General features: G+C 42.7%; 1 protein-coding gene and 1 pseudogene across 1 annotated transcript in view; one reads left to right on the top strand and one right to left on the bottom strand.

The window, feature by feature from the left end:
- syt7a (synaptotagmin VIIa) overlaps positions 1–27,181 on the top strand; it is a 700,876-nt gene that overhangs the window by 499,100 nt on the left and 174,595 nt on the right. The window contains exon 3 of the mRNA XM_067993814.1: positions 21,224–21,303. Coding sequence (XP_067849915.1) covers positions 21,224–21,303 — 80 coding nt within the window. The remainder of the gene's footprint in view (positions 1–21,223; positions 21,304–27,181) is intronic.
- Positions 1,530–1,604, bottom strand: LOC137330631 (U5 spliceosomal RNA; annotated as a pseudogene).

Raw genomic sequence — 27,181 nt, 5'->3', positions numbered from 1 at the left:
TCATGGGCTGGTGGGTCTGTGAGATCCACAACCAGGTCCGGCTCCTCGTCCGTCGCCAGTGGTGCGCTCTCCGCGTTGCTACTCCCGGTTGCCCGGAGTTGGGGGACCTCGCTCACTGCGTTGCTGCTCCCGGCATCCCGGAGTTGGGGTGCGCTGGGCACGTCGCTGCTCCAGGTGCCCTGGAGCTGAGTGTTGCTGCTCCCAGGTTCCTGGAATTGGAGCACATTGTCAGTGTTGCTGGTCACAGTCGCATTTTGCCTCTTCCTTTGATGAAGGTGGGGATCCCCCACCTTTCCTTGGTCATCGTCCGAGGAGTGGTCGCTGTTGTCTGTTGGGGACTCTAAGCTGCTCTTGCTGCTGCCAACACCCTTGTCATTCGTGCCTCTGGTCCTGCAGGACTTCCTCTTTTTCTTTGCTTGTATCATCCATCCTTCATCCGTCCCTGGTTTGCCTTCCATTGATTCTGCATTCTCAGGGGCAGTTTCGGGGCTACGTGTCAGGGTTTGGTTGGTTTCCACGACACTCCCTTCCTGCTCTTTGTCCTCCTCCTGGTCGTTGGCCCTTTTACATGGAACCACAGCGGGGAGGAGGGGTCTGGCCTCCTTTAGGGCAGCTGTGAATGCTGCTCTCCTCTCCTGTATCACCTCGCCTCTCGCTGCCCGTGCATAGCTTAGTCTGCGGTTTGGACAGATCTTGTACAAGTGTCCAGCCACTCTGCACAGGTTGCAGCATCTGGCCTCCTGACAGTCCAATGTCTGGTGGCACTCCTTCTTGCAGGTCACCGCCTTGCAGGAGGCCGCTTCATGCCTGGGTTTACCGCAGGATCGGCATGCTCTGGGCTGCCCTGGGTACACCATGTACCCTCGACTCATCCCAATCACGAAGCTTGATGGTAGGTGGATGATGTTTCCATCGGTGTCCGCCCTCGGCTTCGCCTGGATGTTCCTCTTGCTGGTCCAGATCCCATGCATGTCCGCGACGTCGATACTCCGCTCCGCTCCGACCACGTATTGCTTGAGGAACATCAACGGGCATGTGCGGGTTGAACATGTGGACCATTAGCATTCATTCCTTCTCCTGCGGGAGTGCGAAGAGCGGTTCCGCATTGAGGAGCGATAACGGCGCTTCCTTCCGCTTGTCCTTGAAAGCCTGGAACATCTTCAGGCATCCTTCAATGTTCTTGAAGGTCACGTTGAAATAGCCGCTCCTCGGGAAGTCCTGCAGGCAGAAGAAGTCCGCTGGCACGAATCAACAGGTTCCCAACAGAACCTTCCTCACAAAAGACATCCCGTTGCCAAGGCGTGGGTCCTTCACCCGTCTTTGTAGTCAGCCTGACGGTGTTGCGCACCCCATGCCCCGGTGCTCTGGAACCTCTGGTCGCTATGTCCGCTGCGAAAAAGAAACCGTCTTCACCTTACTGGAAAAAGGCGTTAGACTGGTCCCCAGCCAGCATTGACATCCAACACTACGTCAGTAAAGCTACAAACAGGTTATAGCTGTTTCTGCTCGTTCTGGGAGAACCTCCTTCATGATCAAGGTCTCTCCCCTGCCAGGAAATCTTTAGTAAAAGGTGAAAGATTTATACGATCTGAAGAGAAACCACAGTATGGGAAGCAACATGCAAAGCACGAAGACAACTTTACCCTTTTCTTTCACACTTTTATTCCACAAAAGCTATAGGGCCTACTTTGTGAGGTACATAAATAGCTTGTACTGTGATACAGAAATATCACAATTTCAACTCCAATTGTGATTGTACTATTCCAATGCTCTCCTGGCCAGCCTCCTACCTTCCACCCTCTGTAAACTTCAGCTCATCCAAAACTCTGCTGCCTTTATCCTTACTCCCACCAACACCCGTTCACCCATCACTCCTGTGCTCACTGACCTATATTGACTCCCGGTCCAGCAATGGCTCGATTTTAAAATTCTCATCCTTGTTTTCAAATCCCTCCATGGCTTCGCCCCTCCCTACCTCTGTAACCTCCTCCAGCCCTACAACCCTCCGATCTCTGTGCTCCTCCAATTTTGGCCTCTTGCGCATCCCTGATTTTCTTTGCTCCACCATTGGCGGCCATGTCTTCAGCTGCCTAGGCCCCAAGCTCTGGAATTCCCTCCCTAAACCTCTCTGCCTCTCTACCACACTCTCCTCCTTTAAGTCACTCCTTAAAAGCTACGTCTTTTACCAAGCTTATGGTCACCTGTTCTAATATCTCTCTATGTGGCTTGGTGTCAAGTTTTGTCTAATAATGCTCCTGTGAAACACCTTGGGACGTTTTTACTATGTTAAAGGTGTTCTAAACTGGATAGCCCGGTGGTGAGTGATAGAATACTAGAGCCAGGTCTTCAGTTGCTTCCAAGCCTTTATTCACAGAGCTCCACATTACCCACACCACACCCTAGATAAGCTCTCATATATGGATATGAGAGCCCCAATTGATACACACCACCTGAATATAATTAACACTAATTAATATAAATCACATGGATACAATTAACTAAAGATGCTGTATAAATGCAAGTTGTTGTTGAAATGTTGACAAGTGTGCCGAGAACCAACATTGCCACCAGCAATGTCATGCAGGTTTGGCACAGAGCCGGTGGCAGAAATGCGAAAGGCAGAGTTTGGAATTGTGCTGCCACTGTGCAGCATTTGTGATTCTTATGCAGCTATCACATAAGGAAGGCGTGGTGACTGCCTACTGGATAGCAATCATTTACATTGCATAATGATGTTTCTGTGATCAAAACAACACAAAAAAAATAATGGAAGCCCTTTTGGGTCATGAAGCCCAGAGTTGATGTGAGGAGCCCTGATGCCCACATGAGTGTCATGTGTTATGCCCTGTCTCTAGGCAATCATGCCATTCAGTGAAAGTGTTGTTGAGCTGATGCCTCCTTTCCACAGGTAAATTGATGAAGGTGCTGCCCCTTGCAAACAATGTGCTTGTCACTTGCCTCATAAATGTGTGCACTGCAGACTGGCTGACCTTTGCAGATGTCCCCTTGGAAAGCATTGCCAGCATGAAAGCTTAATTCTGTGGTGACCTTCACTTCTATGGGAAGAGTCGTCCATGTTCCAGGCGTTATCTGCAGGTCAGCCTGCAGCAGATGGTACAGCTCTGTGACAGCCACTCTCGTGAAATGGAGGTGGCGAAGACCCTTTTTTTTTCCTGATCTGTCCAGTTTAGTGTGGCAGGTCTGTGAACATGGAGTACTGACTGGTGGAAACAACATACCTCAGGTGTCACTGCAGCTACATTTCTTGACCCCTCATGAATTTGTCTTCCTCAGCCCAAACCGTGCAGTACTGCTGGAGTCCCCGCACCCCTAAAGGATTTCCTGTCCTCACTTTATGTGATGTGGAGATGCCGGTGATGGACGAAGGAGGAAAGCTCCGAAAGCTTGTGATTTCAAATAAAGCTGTTGGACTATAACCTGGTGTTTTAAGACTCCTCACTTTATGTGATACTATTTCAATGACAGCTGCAACCAAAAATCATGTATGAAAGTACTGACAGAAGTATCCCAAAAAAAATGAACAACCGGAGCTCTCTCCAACTGCTACAACTCATGCACAACACAAGAGTAAGGAAAAGAAGGTTGCAACTTGCATTGTATTTCCTTGAGCATATAAGATTTGAGGGGTGATCTAATTGAAGTATTTAAAATGATAAAAGGATTCGAAAGGGTAGATAAAGAGAAACTATTTCCTCTGGTGGAGGAATCCAGAACAAGGGGGCATAATTTTAAAATTAGAGCCAGGCCGTTCAGGAGTGAAATCAGGAAGCACTTCTTCACACACAGGGTAGTAGAAATATGGAACTCTCTCCCCACGAGACTGTGGATGCTGGGACAATTGAAATTTTCAAGACTGAGGTCAATAGATTTTTGTTAGGTAAAGGATATCAAGGGATATGGAGCAAAGGCAGGTAAATCGAGTTGAGGTACAGATAAGCCATGTTCTAACTGAATAGCGGAACAGGCTCGAGGGGCTGAATGGCCTATTCCTTCTCCTATGTTGCTATGCCCAAATATGATTTGGATAACTTCAGGTCTGTAAGGCATGTGTGCACATACAATTGCCAACAGTGTGCGCTGTGCGATTCAGTTTTTTTCCCCCAGAACACTAAAGTTTTAAAAAAATTATTTTCTCCCATTTCACTTTTTCGTGTCCACTTACATGTGAACTCTGCCATATTCTAAGTACAAAAGTTTACAGGTTCCTACTTCCTTTTGCACGGTGACAAAACAGGTGAAATGCAGCTTGAAAAGCAACACTTCTCTGAGTATTAAAATGAACTTAAAATCCAAGCATTCCAGTATTTAATAGACCTGCTATACTACAGTGAAGTCACCTGAAGCAAATTTAGGCAAGAGGTATGAAACCACCTTCAGGAAACAGTTTTACACTTTTTCAGTTTTGCACTTAAACACTACAAGCTATGCATCGTGCATTGTCTGTAAATCTGGACATGGTGAAGGTGCTTACACAAGATTCTACACTAAAGTAGAGTGACATTTGCAAATGCATAAACTTTATACTTTTATTTCTAATATACACAGATAGCATTTTAACATTTGAACTGACTTTTTGTAAATTGCACAACCTGAGTTGCATACTAAGAGGCTCCAGTAAAATGGGAGAGGTCATGTTACACAATGATGGGGTACAGTGAATGAGGCTGAGAGACTGGAATATCAGTTTCTTGGCTTTCTGTTATGTGTTTCCCTCTTCTCTTCTGAAGGCAGTGAATCTTGCCGGAATACAGTTCCAGAGGTCCTTACAGCTCTCAGGTACCTCACCTAAGTGCACGTTCTTTGTGTGTGAGTGCGAACAATAAGTATTGGCAGGCTATTTGACTGTGGAGGGTATTACAGCCACGTCTGGTCCTATCCTCACCCAATGTAACACACATATTCTTTCCTACCCTGACTGTTTATTTTTCCTTTCCAAGTCAAAGCCTGCCACCATTACCCAGCTCCTCACAAAAAACACCCACAACCCATTTAACTTCTCTAACTTTTGCCCTATCTCTCATCTTACTTTCCTAAGATCTGTTGTCTCTCAGTTCCATGCCCTTCTCTCCCAAAGCTTCCATGTTTGAATCCTTCCCGGCCAGCTTCTACACGTCTCAGCACTGAGACAACCCTTTCCAAAGTCACAGACAACATCCTATGTGACTGTAACCATGACGCATTATTCCGCCTTAATCTCCTCACCGCTCTGCAGTGTTTGGCATGATCGACCATGTCATCCTCTTCCGCCTCAGGTCTTCCAGAAGCATTTTTGAATAATTTGCTCTTTGATACTTCATCAAAGAACTAATGCTCCCAGAAGTATTTCCTGATTACCCCCTTAAGTTTGACATAGAGGGTTGATGAAGGTAGAGCAATAGATGTTTTGTATGTGGACTTTCAAAAGGCATTTGATAAAGTACCACGTAACAAATTTATTCGGAAAATAGAAGCACATGGGATTAAAGGGATGGTGGTAACTTGGGTACGTAATTGGCTAAGGGATAGAAGGCAGAGAGTAGTGTCGAACGAATGTTTTTCTGAGGGGGTATTGGTATTAGGATCGTTGTTTTTCTTGTTATATATAAATGATCTGGACTTGGGTATAGGGAGTACAATTTTGAAGTTTGTGGATGATATGAAACTTGGCAATGTAGTAAATAGTGAGGAGGATAGTAGCAGACTTCAGGAGGACATGGGCAGACACATGGCAGATGCAATTTAATGCAGATAAGTGTGAAGTGATGCACCTTGGGAGGAACAACATGGAGAGGCAGTATAATCTAAGTGGTACTATTTTGAGAGGGGTGCAAGAGCAGAGGGACCTGGGGGTGCATATTCACAAATCTTTGAAGATGGCAGGGCAACTTGATAAGGCAATTAAGAAAGTGTATGGGATACTTGGTTTTGTACATGGGGCATTGAATACAAAAATAAGGAAGTCATGCTAAACCTTTACAAATTATAAGTTAAGCCTCAGCTGGAGTTTTGTGAATAATTCTGGGCACCTCACTTTAGGAAGGATGTTAAGGCCTTGGACAGGATACAGAGGAGGTTTACCACGTGAGAGTATTAGTAAAGAGTTATGTCTGGTGATTACTTTATTCAAGGAAGCACAGATAGTTCTGTGAAAATAGTGCAAACTCCGATATCATCTTTGCTGTTGTTCATCTGTTGTTTTTAATAATGTTGTTCTGTTCTATAGGTTATAGCCGAAATCATAATCTGAGTGTTCATTCTACCACTTTCCAAAATCTCAGATGTCACAAGTGGGCTTGTGACTTATCAAGTAGGTGGGGTTGATCTACAAAGAAAGCGACAGGCTTGTTTGGACCTAACATTGTTTTCCTGTTTCTAAAATTATGATGTCCTTATATTTTTAACCCATTGAGGCATCCATTTCCCTTGGATTAAATAGAGTTCCCTATTTTGAAATTCATGTATGAATCAAGTACAATGAATTAGATATTGCCGCCTCATTATGCAGAGGTTAACCTGATCTAGTTTTGTGCTAAAGAAACAGCAGCTCAGCAGACATAAATTTACAAAGAGGTCTCTAAGAACAAGACAAGATGAAAGCAAATTTAATAATTCAGCAGAATCGTACACTCCGGGTAGCTGAATTAGCTGGGGATTGCTAAACATACTGTGTCTTGGAGAGTGGAATTTGAATCTAAATCCCTTTTCAAATGGTTTTATTAAGCACTTGGCTGGAAAGTGATACAAGGCAGCTTTGTCAGCAACACTGGGTTTTGTGTTTGATATGTATAAAAATAGCAACCATATTTGTTGAACTATTGGTTCAGAATGATCCTGAGACCTTTCTTGATGCATTTGTGTACGCATTATAAAATAGATTTGGGATGGTGGGCTTGTTTACATAACTCTTCTAGAATATAACAGCAGAAGTCACATTGGAGCTGCGTGCAAGACAAAATGGTGTATGTAAAGCACATAACAGCAGAGGCTAAGGGTTGGATTAGATTTAAGATGAAAGAGCTATCTTATAAAGTGGAGGCTAAAACCTGGGCTGGATTTCAGGCAATAAGCTATCGTGAAACACAAGTGGAGGTCCTTGCATGTGCTAGATTTAAGGCAGTAATTATAAACTCTATTAGAACACAACAACAGAGGCTGTCGCTGTCTAAATCCCTAACACCTGGCTGTGTGGGCAGGGAAATATTTATGGGTTATAGCAATGAAACTTGTGAGACTTTGGATCGTGTGAAGTGAGCATCTTTTTAAAAAATTTGTGCGTGACTCTGGCAAGGTCACATTTATTAGCCATCCCTAGTTGCCCTGAGAAGATGGTGTGGGCCTTCTTCTTGAACCACTACAGTCCTTATGCTGATGGTGCTCCTACTATGGTGTTAAGTAGGGAATTCCAGGATATTGGCCCATCAATGATAAAGGAACAGTGACAGTATCCAAGTTGGGATGGTGTGTAACTGAGAGGAACTTGGTTGTAATGGTGTTCCCACAACATTGCTGCTCTTGTCCTTGGTGTTACAGGTCTCAGTGAGGGGAGGGCGGGTGCTGTTGAAGTAACCTCAGTGATTTGATGTAATGCATCCTGGAGTTAGTATATTCTGCAGCTACAATGCCCTGGTAATGGAAAAAGTAGATACTTATGCTTATCAATTCAAAATTACTTAAAAAGACTATTACAAAATTGCTACAGATTGAAAATTGACAAGTATATTTTCCCATGTGCTGTTTATTGGTAGTATTATAGTTGAATGACATTGTGAAAGGAACAACTAAGCTGAAAGTGCACAGGATGGTGTAATGAGTTTGAGCAGTCTCATTCTAGTTCCTACTGGGCATATGTCTCCAGCAACAAAACTAATACAGTTACCCAGAGTATATGATTCTGCTGATTTATTACATTAATTAATTTCTGCTGACTGTTATTTCTTTAGGACAATTGAGACAAAACTGACAGTTTAAACACTGCACAATGACGCAGCTCTGTCCCATTCATTACACTTCATTCATTTCAGCACCAAATTGGCAATCCCTAAGCAAGATTAAATAACGATAAATCTGTGAAGTATGTAAGAAATATTAATCGAAGGGTATAAGTCAAATCTTTTATCCTTACACTTTCACAGCAGAGGTTTGAGTTAGAGATTTACCATTCATTTCTAAGCTTTTAAGATGCCAAATTAGATTGCCTTTGAACCATCTTGCATTATCCAGTCCAAATTATATTAATAGTTACATACGGCCAAACCAGTCACAACCGAAATGCAGTACAACATTGAGTGCTATACTCCTACTTGTCAGGGGTCACAGATAAAGTTGGGGACAGAGATGCATTAACGAGCACTACTTTATTTAAATAATATCTATTATAACACAACTAATACCATACAACAAGTACATGGTAATATATTAAATATGAGAACACAAGAACATAAGAAATAGGAGCAGGATTAGGCCGTACAGCCCCTCGAGCCTGCTGCGCCATTCATTAAAATCATGGCTGACCTTCTACCTCAACTCTACTTACCTGCCCTATCCCCATTTCCTTGATTCCCTTACAGTCCAAAAATCTATCGATCTCAATCTTGAATATACTCAACAACTGAGCATCCACAGCCTCTGAGGTAGAGAATTCCAAAGATTCACAACCCTCTGAGTGAAGAAATTTTTTCTCATTTCCGTCCTAAATGGTTGACCTCTTATCTTGAGACTATGACCCCTAGATCTAGACTGTGCAGCCAGGGAAAACAGCATCTCAACATCTGCCCTATCAAGCCTTCTAAGAATTTTATACGTTTCCATGAGATCACCTCTCATTCTTCTAAACTCCCGAGAATATAGGCCCATTTTACTCAATCTCTCCTCATAGGACAATCTCTCATCCCAGGAATCAATCTAGTGAACCTTTGTTGTACCACCTCTAAGGCAAGTATATCTATCCTTAGGTAAGGAGACCAAAACTGTACACAGTACTCCAGGTGTGGTCTCATCAGAGCACTATATAATTGCAGCAAGACCTCCTTACACTTATACTCCAACCCCCTTGCAATAAAGGCTAACATACCATTTGCCTTCCTAATTTCTTGCTGTACCTACATATGAACATATGAATTAAGAGCAGGAGTAGGCCATTCGGCCCCTTGAGCCTGCTCTGCCTTTTGATAAGATCATGGCTGATCTGATTGTGACCTCAACCCTACTTTCCCATCTACCTGCTATAACCTTTGACTCCCTTGTTAATCAGGAATCTATCTAACTCAGCCTTAAAAATATTCAATGACCCTACCTCCACCGCTTTCTGGGGAAGGGAGTTCCACAGCCTCACGACCCTCTGAGAGAAAAAATTCTCCTCCGTCTTAAATGGGAGACCCCTTATTTTTAAACTGTGGCCCCTACTTCTCTGTCCCACAAGGGGAAACATACTCTCAGCATCTACCCCTTCTAGTCCCCTCAGGATCTTATATGTTTCAATAAGATCACCTCTCATTCTTCTAAACTCCAGTGTATACAGGCCCATCTTATCCAACCTTTTCTCATAAGATAACCCCCTCATCCCAGGAATCAGTCGAGTGAACTTTCTCTGAACAGCCTCCAAAGCAATTATGTCCTTTCTTAAATAAGGAGACCAAAACTGCACACTTATGTGTTAACTTTCTGTGATTCATGTACAAGGACACCCAAATCCCTCTGAATACCAAAATTACTTCTCACCTTTTAAAAAATATTCTGCTTTTCTATTCTTCCGACCAAAGTGGATAATTTCACATTTCCCCATATTATACTCCATCTGCTACCTTCTTGCCCGCTCACTTAACCTGTCTATATCTCTTTGCAGCCTCTTTGCGTCCTCCTCACAGCTTACTTTCCCACCTAGCTTTGTATCATCAGCAAACTTGGATACATTCCACTCGGCCCCTCATCTAAGTCATTGATATATATTGTAAACAGCTGAGGCCCAAGCACTGATCCTTGCAGTACCCCACTAGTTACAACCTGCCAACCCAAAAATGACCCATTTATTCCTGTTCTGTTTTCTGTCCGTTAACCAATCCTCAATCCATGCTAATATATTACCCCCAATCCCATGAGTCCTAATCTTGTGTAACAGCCTCTTGCGTGGCACCTTATCAAATGCCTTTTGAAAATCCAAATATACTACATCCACTGGTTCCCCCTTATCTACCCTACTAGTTACATCCTCAAAAAACTCCAGTGGATTTGTCAAACACGATTTCCCTTTCATAAAACCATGTTGACTCTGCCTAATCATATTATGATTTTCTAAGTCTATAGTTACTTGTTTTCTCTCTCCCTCCTTTCTTGAATAGCGGGATTACATTTGCTACCTTCCAATCCACAGGGACCGTTCTAGAATCTAGGGAATTGTGCAAGATCTAAACCAACGCATCCACTATCTCTGCAGCCACCTCTTTTAAGACCCTAGGATGTAGCCCATCAGGTCCAGCGGATTTGTCGGCTTTTAGTCCCATTAATTTCTCCAGTACTTTTTCTTTACTAATCTTAATTACTTTAAGTTCCTCACTCTCATTACATCCTTGGTATTTGATCCTTTCCGGTATGTTTTTGTATCTTCTACTGTGAAGACAGATTCAAAATATTTGTTTAACATCTGTACCATTTCCTTATTCCCCATTATGATTTCTCCTGTCTCTGCATCTAAGGGTCCCACTTTTACTTTCGCTAATCTCTTCCTTTTTACATACTTGTAGAAGCTCTCACAATCTGTTTTTATATTTATTGCTAGCTAACTCTCGTATTCTATTTTCTCCCTCTATCAATTTCTTGGTCATCCTTTGTTCATTTCTAGAACCCTCCCAATCCTCAGGCTTACTACTCTTTTTGGCAACATTGTAAACATCTTCTTTTAATTCAATACTATCCTTAACTTCTCTAGTTAGCCATGGTTGGATCAATTTCCTGTGGAGTTTTTATTCCTCAAGGGAATGTATATTCATTGAGAATTATGAATTATTTCTTCGCCATTGCTTATTTACCGTCATATCTTTTAATCTAATTTCCCAATCTACCATAGCCAACTCGCCCCTCATACCTACGTAATTGGCTTTGATATGCTACTTGGGGCATATTTAATATTACCTGCAGTACCTGTTACACTGGTGGTTGGCATAGATAGATATTTTCAGTGTTGAGGGTGTAACACTTCCCTATCACAGCTGCCTCCCTCACAACAGCTGCTTTTTATAGTGAGAGAATATGTTAAGAAAGTGCTTTCAGTCTGCATGTAGTTGCAAGGTCTGGTCTGCAGAGCAATTTATGTTCTGAACCTGCAAAATGAATCTTCGGCTAGCACTCTGCTCCCTCCTGCAAAAAGAAGAAATCTCTCCACAGCTTGCTGGTCTGTAGTGCAATTTAGGGCTGTTCTTACCGACCAGCTTCCTACCCCCTGCCAGCTCTGTCTGCTCGCTCTCCCTCCACCGCCCCCCACCCCCCCAAACCCCCATCATCAAGGACTGCTGCCTCTGGCCCAATATTGCCCACTTCGACTGTTATCTCCCAAGCTCTGCTGAGTCCACTAGGTTGTGACTTATACTGCATCTGCCACGTCAGGAGATTGGCAAGCATTAAAAAGGAGAGAGAGAAAATGTAGTGATCTTAAGAGTCCATTAAGAGTAGAAACTATATTTTTGCAACTCAGCTCTTTCTCCTGTGAAATTAAGTTGGTGCATTTTTTTTTATATCTATCTTTTACATTTTAAAATGGGGGGAATTTTAGCCTGATTGTGAAGTAGGGACCTTTGAAAAGACTCCAATGGGTCTTGTAAATTGCATATGTCTTGTGTTAATTTATCCTGATGATGGGAACTTTTGTTGTAGGTTCAAAATATCCAATCAGAAAATTGTAATTTTTTATCCAATCAGATTAGAGTTTCACAAATCTCCTGCCGGTCTTTATGTTCCAGGATATCAGACAATAACATTAACGTGTTAAAATGATCCCAAAGGAGTTGCTCACTTAATGTTCCAGGGTATCAAATGCTGAAGGTGTGTTCCCAAAGAACTCCTTGAATTAATGTGCGTACCTTGAAGCAGTCCAAAACTCTCAAAAGAGTTGACCTTTCAGAAGGGAATTGACAGAGTTGATTCAGGCAAATTATTCATTATAATAAGGATTTTTTTTTAAAAGGACGAGAAGATGCACATGAAAAATTAGGAATAAGAAGGAAATTGAGCCAAAAAGAATAAGTTACCTGAGAATTAAAATACTAGTATCAGTAATGATGGCCATGAAACTACCGGATTGTCGTAAAAACCCATCTGGTTCACTAATGTCCTTTAGGGAAGGAAGCCTGCCGCCCTTACCCGGTCTGGCCTATATGTGACTCCAGACCCACAGCAATGTGGTTGATTCTTAATTGCCCTCTGAAATGGCCTAGCAAGCCACTCAGTTGTAAAATCTCGCTACGAAAAGTCATAATAAGAATAAAACCGGACAGACCACCCGGCATCGGACCACTAGACACCGGACACGACAACGGCAAAAAAACACCAAGCCCAGTCGACCCTGCAAGGTCCTCCTTACTAACATCTGGGGACTTGTGCCAAAATTGGGAGAGCTGTCCCACAGACTAGTCAAGCAACAGCCTGACATAGCCATACTCACAGAATCATATCTTTCAGCCAACGTCCCAGACTCTTCCATCACCATCCCTGGGTATGTCCTGTCCCACCGGCAGGACAGACCCACCAGAGGTGGCGGTACAGTGATATACAGTCAGGAGGGAGTGGCCCTGGGAGTCCTCAACATTGACTCTGGACCCCATGAAATCTCATGGCATCAGGTCAAACATGGGCAAGGAAACCTCCTGCTGATTACCACCTACCGTCCTCCCTCAGCTGATGAATCAGTCCTCCTCCATGTTGAACACCACTTGGAGGAAGCACTGAGGGTAGCAAGGGCACAAAATGTACTCTGGGTGGGGGACTTCAATATCCATCACCAAGAGTGGCTCAGTAGCACCACTACTGACCGAGCTGGCCGAGTCCTGAAGGACATAGCTGCTAGACTGGGCCTGCGGCAGGTGGTGAGCGAACCAACACGAGGGAAAAACTTACTTGACCTCGTCCTCACCAATCTACCTGTTGCAAATGCATCTGTCCATGACAGTATTGGTAGGAGTGACCACTGCACAGTCCTCGTGGAGATGAAATCCCGTCTTCGCACTGAGGACACCATCCAACGTGTTGTGTGGCACTACCACCGTGCTAAATGGGATAGATTCAGAACAGATCTAGCAGCTCAAAACTGGGCATCCATGAGGCGCTGTGGGCCATCAGCAGCAGCAGAATTGTATTCCAGCACAATCTGTAACCTCATGGCCCGGCATATTCCTCACTCTACCATTACCAACAAGCCAGGGGATCAACCCTGGTTCAATGAGGAGTGTAGAAGAGCATGCCAGGAGCAGCACCAGGCGTACCGAAAAATGAGGTGCCAACCTGGTGAAGCTACAACTCAGGACTACATGCATGCTAAACAGCGGAAGCAACATGCTATAGACAGAGCTAAGCGATTCCACAACCAACGGATCAGATCAAAGCTCTGCAGTCCTGCCACATCCAGTCGTGAATGGTGGTGGACAATTAAACAACTAACGGGAGGAGGAGGCTCTGCAAACATCCCCATTCTCAATGATGGCGGAGTCCAGCACGTGAGTGCAAAAGACAAGGCTGAAGCGTTTGCAACCATCTTCAGCCAGAAGTGCCGAGTGGATAATCCATCTCAGCCTCCTCCCGATATCCCCACCATCACAGAAGCCAGTCTTCAGCCAATTCGATTCACTCCACGTGATATCAAGAAACGGCTGAGTGCACTGGATACAGCAAAGGCTATGGGCCCTGACAACATCCCAGCTGTAGTGCTGAAGACTTGTGCTCCAGAACTAGCTGCGCCTCTAGCCAAGCTGTTCCAGTACAGCTACAACACTGGCATCCACCCGACAATGTGGAAAATTGCCCAGGTATGTCCTGTCCACAAAAAGCAGGACAAATCCAATCCGGCCAATTACCGCCCCATCAGTCTACTCTCAATCATCAGCAAAGTGATGGAAGGTGTCGTCGACAGTGCTATCAAGCGGCACTTACTCACCAATAACCTGCTCACCGATGCTCAGTTTGGGTTCCGCCAGGACCACTCGGCTCCAGACCTCATTACAGCCTTGGTCCAAACATGGACAAAAGAGCTGAATTCCAGAGGTGAGGTGAGAGTGTCTGCCCTTGACATCAAGGCAGCATTTGACCGAGTGTGGCACCAAGGAGCCCTAGTAAAATTGAAGTCAATGGGAATCAGGGGGAAAACTCTCCAGTGGCTGGAGTCATACCTAGCACAAAGGAAGATGGCATTGCTGCAGGAGTTCCTCAGGGCAGTGTCCTAGGCCCAACCATCTTCAGCTGCTTCATCAATGACCTTCCCTCCATCATAAGGTCAGAAATGGGGATGTTCGCTGATGACTGCACAGTGTTCAGTTCCATTCGCAACCCCTCAGATAATGAAGCAGTCCGAGCCTGCATGCAGCAAGACCTGGACAACATCCAGGCCTGGGCTGATAAGTGGCAAGTAACATTCGCGCCAGATAAGTGCCAGGCAATGACCATCTCCAACAAGAGAGAGTCTAAGCACCTCCCCTTGACATTCAACGGCATTACCATCGCCGAATCCCCCACCATCAACATCCTGGGGGTCACCATTGACCAGAAACTTAACTGGACCAGCCATATAAATACTGTGGCTACGAGAGCAGGTCAGAGGCTGGGTATTCTGCGGCGAGTGACTCACCTCCTGACTCCCCAAAGCCTTTCCACCATCTACAAGGCACAAGTCAGGAGTGTGATGGAATACTCTCCACTTGCCTGGATGAGTGCAGCTCCACCAACACTCAAGAAGCTCGACACCATCCAAGATAAAGCAGCCCGCTTGATTGGCACCCCATCCACCACCCTAAACATTCACTCCCTTCACCACCGGCGCACTGTGGCTGCAGTGTGTACCATCCACAGGATGCACTGCAGCAACTCGCCAAGGCTTCTTCGACAGCACCTCCCAAACCCGCGACCTCTACCACCTAGAAGGACAAGGGCAGCAGGCGCATGGGAACAACACCACCTGCACGTTCCCCTCCAAGTCACACACCATCCCGACTTGGAAATATATCGCCGTTCCTTCATTGTCGCTGGGTCAAAATCCTGGAACTCCCTTCCTAACAGCACTGTGGGAGAACCGTCACCACACGGACTGCAGTGGTTCAAGAAGGCGGCTCACCACCACCTTCTCGAGGGCAATTAGGGATGGGCAATAAATGCCGGCCTTGCCAGCGACGCCCACATCCCGTGAACGAATAAAAAAAAAGAAGGCCAATGAGTCAAGCAGTATTGATGGTTTTAAAAGCGATGATTAGATATGTTTCTGTTCAAAGGAAGGATTGAGGGATATGACTGGAAGCCAGCTAAGTGGAGAGGAGATCATCAAAAAGGCTTGTTGGAACTAACAGCTTTTCATCTTCTGTTCTCCTTCTCCCTTATAATATGTTGCATTCATCGCCAGTTTCGTTTCATTTACTCAGCAAAGGAGTTACAGAATGTTGAGTTACTGATATTTTGATACGAACAGAAAGCACATGCCATTGAGATGCCAGTTTGATAATGAATACTTGGAACCAATTTACAACCATAAATATCTGCAATCATTTCATGGAAATCACTGAGTCAAGCTCTCGTTGATTTCTGACAAACTGGTACTACTTTCCTGTATTTTTCAACATGGATTTACACAAAGTTTATCTCCAATGCTGGAACAAGATTTAAATTAACTAATGGTTCAAGCAGATTGGAAAGGGAAATTTTAGTCTGGTTAATGAATACTTGCAGATATTAAAGGTGTTAGCCTTGGCCCAATGATAGAATTCTCACCTCTCTGTCAGAAGGCTGTGGGTTCAAGCCCCACTTCAGAGACTGAACACATCATCTCGGCTGACACTTCTGTGTAGTATGCGGGAGCATTGCACTATGGGAGGTGCCGCCTTTCGGATGAGACTTTAAACATCTGCCCTCTGCATTACAACAGTGGCTACACTTCAAAGGTACTTCATTGGCTGTAAAGCACTTTGGGACATCCTGAGGTTGTGAAAAAGCAGTAAATGCAAATTTTTATTTTTTCTTATTAAAACTACATATCAGATCCATGCTGGATGTTTTATGGCATTGGGGAATATTTGTACACTTGGTCCGACGCACGTATGGACTTTTCTTGATATAATGCTATTTGTTTACACAAATCACTGCACTTCAAAGTAATTCATTGTACTGAGACATTTCTGAGACATGTAATAAGGCATTACATAAATAAAATATTTTTATCTCCTTTCCACCCGTCATTCTCTCCAGTAAATAGGGAAAAAATGTTGACTGCAGCTCTTGATTTGATTTTTTTTTCCCAGTGCAGTTAGCTGAACATTACAGTAAATGATTGATGTGATGTGCATAGTCTGACTTTGTGATGATTCTGCGTGCCTCCAAAGGTGCTTTTATGTTATTAAAGTGCAGCTAAGAGCAAAGACACAATTCTCCTCCTATCGCCTGTACTTGGATATGTAAAACCACTTTATTCCAGTGGCAGCAGAGACCACTTTTTGTAGGTCTTGTGGACTGCTGCTGGCTTCACTTTTGGCCAGTGTTTGATAATGGACAGAACCACATGGGAACAGTGGGACTGGTAGGTCAATACAGCAATCCAAAAGCTCCTTAACACAGTGATTCCAAACAAGCTTTTTAAAAGACATCCCTTGATATAATTATTGATATATATATACAATAATTTAATATTTTGGAATTATTTTTTTTTCTCCTATTTGTTTTGGTCAAAAAATTTCACTTTGGGAGTCTCCCAAAGATCCATCCATGGCGCCCTCCTCTTCCTCATCTACATGCTGCCCCTTGGTGACATAATCTGCAGGCATTGGGTCAGCTTCCACATGTACGCTGATGACACCCAGCTGTACCTGTCCATCACCTGCTCTGTGCATTCAATCTTAGATGAGCTGTAATCCCCTCCAGCTAAACAAGGGCAAAACCAAAGCCATCGTCTTCAGCCCAAAACACAAACTCACCACTGACTCCAACCCCATCCCTGGCCATTGTCTCCAGCTAAACTTGATTGTTAACAGCCTCAGTGTCTTTGCAACAAATTTCAGGTCTGCCTAAGATACCCACTTGGGTTCACCAGTACTGGTCACTTCCAATAATGGTGGTGGACAATTAAACAACTAACGGGAGGAGGAGGAGGCTCTGCAAACATCCCCATCCTCAATGATGGCAGAGTCCAGCACGTGAGTGCAAAAGACAAGGCTGAAGCGTTTGCAACCATCTTCAGCCAGAAGTGCCAAGTGGATGATCCATCTCGGCCTCCGCCCGATATCCCCACCATCACAGAAGCCAGTCTTCAGCCAATTCGATTCACTCTACGTGATATCAAGAAACGGCTGAGTGCACTGGATACAGCAACGGCTATGGGCCCCGAAAACATCCCAGCTGTAGTGCTGAAGACTTGTGCTCCAGAACTAGCTGCACCTCTAGCCAAGCTGTTCCAGTACAGCTACAACACTGGCATCTACCCAACAATGTGGAAATTTGCCCAGGTATGTCCTGTCCACAAAAAGCAGGACAAATCCAATCCGGCCAATTACCGCCCCATCAGTCTACTCTCAATCATCAGCAAAGTGATGGAAGGTGTCGTCGACAGTGCTATCAAGCGGCACTTGCTCACCAATAACCTGCTCACCGATGCTCAGTTTGGGTTCCGCCAGGACCACTCGGCTCCAGACCTCATTACAGCCTTGGTCCAAACATGGACAAAAGAGCTGAATTCCAGAGGTGAGGTGAGAGTGACTGCCCTTGACATCAAGGCAGCATTTGACCGAGTGTGGCACCAAGGAGCCCTCGTAAAATTGAAGTCCATGGGAATCAGGGGGAAAACTCTCCAGTGGCTGGAGTCATACCTAGCGCAAAGGAAGATGGTAGTGGTTGTTGGAGGCCAATCATCTCAGCCCCAGGACATTGCTGCAGGAGTTCCTCAAGGCAGTGTCCTAGGCCCAACCATCTTCAGCTGCTTCATCAATGATCTTCCCTCCATCATAAGGTCAGAAATGGGGTTGTTCGCTGATGATTGCACAGTGTTCAGTTCCATTCGCAACCTCTCAAATAATGAAGCAGTCCGAGCCCGCATGCAGCAAGACCTGGACAACATCCAGGCTCGGGCTCATAAGTGGCAAGTAACATTCGCGCCAGATAAGTGCCAGGCAATGACCATCTCCAACAAGAGAGAGTCTAAGCACCTCCCCTTGACATTCAACGGCATTACCATCGCCGAATCCCCCACCATCAACATCCTGGTGGTCACCATTGACCAGAAACTTAACTGGACCAGCCATGTAAATACTGTGGCTACGAGAGCAGGTCAGAGGCTGGGTATTCTACGGCGAGTGACTCACCTCCTGATTCCCCAAAGCCTTTCCACCATCTACAAGGCACAAGTCAGGAGTGTGATGGAATACTCTCCACTTGCTTGGATGAGTGCAGCTCCACCAACACTCAAGAAGCTCGACACCATCCAAGATAAAGCAGCCCGCTTGATTGGCACCCCATCCACCACCCTTAACATTCACTCCCTTCACCACCGGCGCACTATGGCTGCAGTGTGTACTATCCACAAGATGCACTGCAGCAACTCGCCAAGGCTTCTTCGCCAGCACCTCCCAAGTGATGCAAAGAGAAGGCCCACCATCACCCTCTTAGGGTAGCTAGGCAATAAATGCACCTTGTCAGCATCGCTTACGTCCCAAGAACAAATATACAAAAAAACTCCACTACAAAACCTGTGATGATGCCATTCCCAATTCCAATCTTCTGCTGTCTATTTTCTCCCCTCCACTTATGGAAGAACTAACTTTTGCTGGGAAGTGATCACAGATGCCATTGTTAGTTTGATACTTTAAGGAACTTCAAGGGTTAAGTTACGAGGAGAGATTACACAAATTGGGGTTGTATTCTCTAGAGTTTCGAAGGTTAAGGGGTGATCTGATCGAAGTTTATAATATATTAAGGGGAACAGATAGGGTGGATAGAGAGTAACTATTTCCGCTGGTTGTTGATTTTAGGAGTAGGGTGCACAGTCTAAAAATTAGAGCCAGACCTTTCAGGAGCGAGATTAGAAAACATTTCTACACACAAAGGGTTGTAGAAGTTTGGAACTCTCTTCCGCAAACGGCAATTGATACTAGCTCAATTGCTAAATTTAAATCTGAGATAGAGAGCTTTTTGTCAACCAAAGGTATTAAGGGATTTGGGCCTAAGGCGGGTATATGGAGTTAGATCACAGATCAGCCATGATCTTATCAAATGGCGGAGCAGGCACCAGGGGCTGAATGGCCTACTCCTGTTCCTATGTTCCTAACTGTGTAGCCTGCAACATTTACTTGAAACTCAGTAATGTGCAATCCTGAAAGAGGGAAGTCAATATTCATTAATGGCAAATGTTACCTCTGATTATCCACAGAAGTAATGCTAATCAAGTCAAACCTATTATGTTTAGTCCTTCTGAAGGCAATCTCCCATAGGCAGATGGCAATGTACCCTTACTTTATCATACCAGTGCAATAATTTGTGCATATCGTTATCAGTTTCTTGAAGCTAGATTTGTTTCTTCCTTTCAGCTAAGCAGGAAAGATAGCATTTGGGATGTTTGTAGTATTTTCTCTCATCCTCTCCTATACAGTGTCAAAAACTACATATAAAATAATCACCTAAATGAAACTGGAAATGTATTTTTTAAATGTATAACCAGTAAAAGAGCCAGCTGGAAATGAATAAGTATGCAAAGAATGTAAGTTTAAATATCAATATGATTTTCACCCAAAAAATGCCATGTTTATTTTTCCAAGTCCTTATTTGCATGACTTTCCCACTGAAAAAGTCAGGCGCCTAAGTATATAATTATGATCTGTACATTATCCCAAACATGGTGTATCCTTGGGGGAGATTTATTATTTATCTGCTTTTTCATGGGAGCCCCTGATTTAAGGGGGATATTTTCAAAAACCTGAAAATTTGAGATTTATCATCTCCCCTAACTTCTCTCTCACTTCCTACTCTGTGTTGATGGCTCCATCTGTAGCTTTACATGAAAGGGGCTATATAAATGGTTGAGACTGGGTAATATGGTTAATCTCAGTACATTAGTTCTAACAGTGAATATAATGTATGACTTTTTATATAGTGTATTTATTTCTATTTAAGAAAGGCAAAAAGAGAAGTTGATTGCGATGTCCTCCCTTCCCCCACCAAAATATCATTTTGGTTCTCAGAAAATCTGACATAGGTGTTATAAGCTGGATAATGCGGTGGTGAGTGATAGAATACTAGAGCCAGGTCTTCAGTTGCTTCCAAGCCTTTATTCACAGAGCTCCACATTACCCACACCACACCCTAGATAAGTTCTCTTATATATGGATACAAGAGAGCCCCAATTGATACACACCACCTGAATACAATTAACACTAATTAATATAAATCATATGGATACAGTTAACAACAGGGAGTATTCAACTCTTCTTCTAAGTTGGCCAGAGTTACAATACAGAGGATTCATGCTATTTCCTTGAACATTTTCAAAGTAGTATATCTTTGAATCAGTTTTATAGTAAAATAGTACCTTTGCCGTAATGCATTGGAAGATATATACACAAACTTTTAAATGAGCCTTAATTGTGCTTATTAAATATTTGGGACTTGTGATGGATAGTTTGAACATTTGAAGATGTGCAACATTCTCATATTTAGCCAATCATGCAGGCATTGAAAAATAGATTATCTTGTGCTTGGGCATAAAGGTGGCCAAAATCCAGCATCTAGTCACACATACCAATGTGAATATCACGTGAGTAAAACAGTTACATCCATGAGCCCTTGATTTAAGTTCCTGGACTGGGGCCATAATCAATCTGCAGATTCTATAATTAAAAGAAATGAACAACCATACTTTAACCAAAACAAGGTTTAGTATTTTCCCCAGTGAAATAAATATCACCAAAAAACACACTTTGTCACAATATCATCATAATTGTACAACAGGTAATGCGTTTCTGTGTCATTAAATTATTTCTCTTTTTTTCCCCACTATTTTTTAAAGGGTAAAAGACACAAGAGTTCATTGGAAGCAGTCAACACACCAGACTCCAACCGAGGCCGCAATGAGAAGAAAGCCATCAAGTAGGTGCCATGGGCAGAAAATCAGGGAAGGGTTGGCGAGGTTAAGACTAGCAACCACTGATCTTTTCTCTAAGTAAGGTTGTTGCATTGAACGTTGCTCCTAACTCGAGTATAAATATTTCATAAAGACGTGTGTGTGTCGATTTTAAAGTCCATTTTGGTGGTACAAACTTTTTTGGAAGAGCAGCAAAATTATCTTCACAAAGGTTTCCATTCCCCGTGTAGCCACAGATATGTAGGGAGATCTGGTGTACAATCTTTGCAGCTTCTCAGAAGGCACAAAGTCATGTGTTTGACTCTGTCCTTTTATGACCTAAGTGTATGGTTCTCTTTGGGGCGGGGAACAAAATTCTCCATTGAAAGTATGAGAGGCACTGCTCCCCTTCAGTAATCATGGTGACTATTTCTCCTGCAGCTTGTACAAAAAAAAAGGAAATTGTAGAAAATGGAAGAGGGGAAGATGTATGAGAATTTAACTTTATGGATTGTCTTCCTTATAGCATGCAAGAGAGTGCAGTTGAACATAAGAGGCAGCAGGAATTCTCTGGACTATTCCTGAGATTGATGTCGGGGTGAAATTACAATTTTGTTCTTTTAGCTGCAATGCTGTTCACTACAGCTGTTAGATTATAATGATATACCTTGTTTGATATTTTTTCCCTTTTTTAAGCATTGAAACCCGAGAGGTGTTGCCGGCAGTTCTGATGAAGTGATAAAGATTACTCTGTCCACTGAGACTTGCTCGAAAACTGCTGTTTCAAACATTGTGTTTGTCACATATGTCACATGAAAATATATCTCTATCTGAAGTTAGAAAATGAACCAAACCCCATTCCTTTCCTTGTTGTCTTCCTGTTGTCTATCTTTATATCATATTGAACTGTTTTGTTGATCTTAGCTTATAGGACAAAGTCTGTGTGAAAGTTTAACAATGAATTAGGTCGGGTGGATTGTAAATTAAGTTATTTTAACTTGTTAAATCTGATTTTCACTTTTGCTTTTTCTTCCAGTTAAACACAATGATCCAATTATCATTCATATTTTGTTATCTCAAAGTTTGAGTACCAAAATTACCAGTCCAATCACCTCCAATATAGGTCTTATGTAGTACCCACCACTGGTACAGGACCTAGAGACAGATTGGACTATTATGGTCCGCTATAGTAGAGGTTGTATTCAGTACACATTGTGTTGTTTCAGATTTAACTTGGAAATACTATGGAACAGTTTACACAGGGTGGTCTCTCTCTGGGTGAGCACTGTAGAAGTTCTACACTGGGCCCTATACCTGTGGTCCACATATTCTGGTCTTCATTCAATGTCTGCAGCATGAGTACCGGAAATGGTCCAGTAATGATAAAAGCCCATTGCTTATGTTATGAGGATTTCAGAGACCAAAATATATGGTGCTTATTCTGTATCTTAACTTTGCTCTAGGCTCAATCATTAAACACACATGGTGTTGATCAACAGAACATGCTTTCCTTCCCCCTGACCTTTAATTAAAGTTGCTAAAATGCAGGAAGTAATCACACTTTCTGAACTATGACGTGAGGAATTCTACCTTCAGAAGTTCAGCAGAACATTAAGACAAGAGCAGATAAAGAATTACTTAAACTTTGCATTCCATTAGCTGTTTCATTCCATTATCTGTGTACAATGGGATACTATTTTGCAGAGCAGAAGCCTGGATGAGAGAGTTATAGTTTGCAACATAGTACTTTACATGGACACAACGGACCTCCTGTATCCTCAAACAACAGGTGCACTCCGAAAGAGCTTGTCTGTTTCTCGCTCAGCATCATTAATGATATTGTAGCACACTCATTTTTATTCCGTTTTTGAAATAAAAAGTGAAATATATACTAGGCTGTTAAAGAAAAAAATCCTCCCATCATTCTTTGATTTGTGCAATATTATTCTGCAATAATATCAAATTAGATTTTCAGTCTTCAAACAATATAATTTCAGTGCTATATTTAATTGCCATTAATGTTTGTTTTATTTAATTAAGATGAAATATGTATTTTAAAAAGAATTCTCAAGGTGGAGAGTCATAGTTTGTAATCCAATCTTGGGGTCTAGTTGATGTACACTTGAGGTTCGTTCATGTGGCTTACTGTGTTGTCCGTAGCTCTCAATTGAGTTGCAGCCTTGATGTTGGCTCCCAGTACTCCAAAATTTTGGGCATCACCGAATTGTATCTGGGTGGAACTGCTACAATGATGTCACAGCAGCTTAAACGAGTTACCACATCAACAAAAATGTTCTGAATACCTGTCAAGGCAATTCAAAGTGCTCTCATCTCACTTTGTGATTTGCTTGATTTCCTTGATTTAAAATCAAGGTACATTTTTGGTTCCCCCCCCCAACTTTTCCTCAATCAGATTAAAATTGTAATTCATAATCTGGCCTGTAATAACTCATGGTCAAGGTGTAAAACAACAATCTATAAATTGCACTGTTACTTTAAGTTAGCCTTTTCAGTAAAATCACTTATAAATTATTTTTCTCTCTAGTTGCACCTCCCAATTTTATGATTTTTGTTTGTGAATTTTTTTGTGCTTATCAAGCTGATGGATGTTTGTGCTAGGAAACAGAGCACTTTTTATTTCAGACACACAGGTCAGGTATAACATGGTTAGATGCAGAGTAAAGCTTCCCAACAAGGTGCCTCAGCCCCAACCTCAGAAGAACACCTCCTATTGCATCACTCTGACATTTTCCATTTTCCATTTCCTACACCAGGCATCCTGTGGCCTCACTGAGATATTCAATTTAATGCCTATTAGGGTCAGTTCTGTGGGTCCATGACCATTAGGAAACTGGATTGAGGTTGCCAGATTCATACAGAAAGTACTTAAAGACATTCATGTCAGTAACTCATACACCAACTGGAACAGCACCTCAAGGTCATTTTAAGGAGTAAACATTAACCCGTTGAAGACCCCTTACAGGAACATGTGTTAGTTAACTGTTAATTAACCAAAGATCACAATAACAAAGACATGTTATGCAATTTGGTGAGTTTATCCACCTGTTCTAAATCTGTCTGTCCTGTTTGAAGTCAGAACAATGGCAAGAGGTTGTCAAATGCCTTCCTCCTGCTCTTGCCTGTAGATTCGGTAGGTATCAGCAGTTTCAATCCAGTTTTGTTTTTTATTATTATTTTAGCATAGAAATGATTAGTCAGCAAATATTTTTATTCACAAGAACTTAGATTTCAAATTTTAAATAGGATATGTTTTATAATTCACCTCTTGCACAAAACAATCGAGTTAAAGACACTCTTACTGCCAATCCAAAACGTAGGCGGTATTTCCAAAAACATGAGGTTGATAGAATTATTTCGAGGCCACAATAGAGAAATTATATTTAGAATTAAACTGGGTTCCAAATAGCTCTTCTTTACTGAGTGTTTTTTTGTGTAAATGTATTTATTTGGTATGCCATGAAATCGATCAAATATTTTAAAACAAAGGTCAGTGCTAGAGAATGGAAAATTTGTTACTTTTTGCACACTGTGGCAATAACCAGCCCTCACAGGATCATTACAATAAAGGTTAAATAAAGGGTAAAGCTCCCTTTGCACTGTCAGTATGGTTTAGATGCAGAGTAAAGATCCCTGTGCGCACTCCCATCAATCACTCCCAGGTCATATAAGCATAGGTTAAATGCAGGTGAAAGCTTCTTTTGTACTGTGCTATCAATCATTCCCAGATCATATAAAGTGTACGTTAGATGTAAAGCAACCTTTATATATTATCATCAAGCTCAATCCAATCAAGTACAGGATGGACTGGGTGCAGAGTCAATCATTATATTGCATCCCCTGTGGAACTCTGCTGCAGACCCTACCAAAGTTCACAGGGTCAAAGGCTGGAGTGGCCCTTGGGCAGTATGGGGAGACATCTATCAAAGATGACAGAAATGCCATTGCCAGTGGCCAGCCAGAGGTTGGTGTCAAGGGGCTACTTCAGAAATGTAAATAAAAATAAAAAATTCCAGCTATCTTCAAGAGTCCAGGCCCTGCACCTTGATACCCAGAAACCCCTCCCACCCCAGATGGGGCCCTTCTGGATGCCACTTGGTGTACCGGCCTCCAAATATATGCCAAATCCCATTAAGTCCGAGGGAGCGGGAACTCCCAGTGTCCCACCCCCTCCGTGTCAGTTGTCTTGGGGCAGGCAGAAGATCTGTCCCTAAACAAAGCTACTGGAAGCTCCTGTGTAAGGCCAAGACGCAGCATAGCTTCCAGCTATTCTGCCGGCATAACAGTAAGAGGCTGCCAGAATGACTGAATAAAGTTGGGTCCAATTTGTTATGAGAGTGAAATCACACTGTCATTTAGTATACTGAAATACATTCAAAAAGCCACATACTGCACTTTCATAGCCACAGTGTGAATACACTAACATTCAGGATCTACACTGCTGCTATTCCATTATTCCTTCAAAATAAACGTTAAAGAAACCATAATTGTAAAGTTTATTGGTGTTTTCAGTGTAGTTATTTCCATGGTAGCGTGTTACATTGTGAGTAGAGCAAGGTACCAGTGGCAGGAATCTAAGAGAAACAATGGAGAGAGGCAGAGATTGTGAGAATTAAAAAGGAAATGGCAATTTTTTACATTTTAAAAAAATAGAAGTTTTGTTAGAAAGCTGGTAACTAGAGCAATTGAAGCAATACTTTATTGCTAATCATGTGTCTGAAAGAAAGAAAGCAGTGATCTTACTGAGCTTAAATGAGGCAACACATACGCATTCTGTGATATGATGGTAGCAGAGAAGCCAGAACAAAAATCCTTCAGTGACATTGTGGCTATTTCATTATGACCCAAATCTCTGTAACAGCAAGCAGATGTGGATTTGACAAGCAAATATCACCATGATAGAGAACGTAGCTAACATGAGGAAGTTATCAGAACACTAAATTTGGGGGGAAAAAATTGAGTGATTGCCTAAGGGACAGATTAGCTTATGCACTGTTGAGGCAATGCTTTCAGAAGTTATTCCTTTCAGAACCTGAACTCACTTAAGCTAAAGTTTTAGATTGCAATGCAGTGAAGGATGGCATAGAGCTCCCATATTGGAACATAGCTGAACCAAACATGCAGGAGCAAAATATCACGAAGCATCTTTGTGCAGTGAAAAAGTGTTGATGTGATATAGCCATAAATCCAAGCATGAAAATTTTAAGAATGAGGCATAACTAAATTTCAGAAAAAAGGGATATATTCAGAGGGCCTGTCATTCAAGAGTGGATTCAAAATGGAATCAGCAATGATGCTGAAAATAAGGGAAAAGTACACAAATAGCAGAAAACATTGAGAGCGGTGCAAATAATAATACAGTACTGGGCTTGAAGATGAATAATATCAAAGTCCAGCACCAGGAATGGTTTGGATAAAATGCATGGTCGAAGCAAGACTGTTAAAATTGAGGCTGAACATTGATGGACTCTTTCAACATGTTAAATTGTAGTTCACATTTCTCCAGACTCAATCAGGAGAGAAATTTAACCCAAGAGACCTGCCATAAATTAAAAATAATGGATAGGGCAAGTGATCTGTCACAGTGTGCCATTCTGCATAAAATTCCTGCAGCTTTCTGCACTTGAGGTGTGTAGCAGTATTCTATTGCCCAACTAATATGATTTTATACAAAATGTCCCACAGAGATGTAATAATGGAGATTTTTAATTTACTTTGACATCTGGTCAAGTGAAGATGAAGAATTTTTGCTGAGTTATGATTGCAACTTGACATGTGGAAAAGAGAAGTGAATTCAACGTCAGCACACAGACTGAGGAGTTGAGTGGCAGCAGGAAAGGAAGGTTGGAATGGGAAATGTGGGAATAACACAAATGCCACAAGCAG

The sequence above is a fragment of the Heptranchias perlo genome, chromosome 12, assembly GCF_035084215.1.
Source record: "Heptranchias perlo isolate sHepPer1 chromosome 12, sHepPer1.hap1, whole genome shotgun sequence".
Taxonomy (NCBI): domain Eukaryota; kingdom Metazoa; phylum Chordata; class Chondrichthyes; order Hexanchiformes; family Hexanchidae; genus Heptranchias; species Heptranchias perlo.
This window is presented reverse-complemented; position numbering and strand designations above follow the sequence as displayed.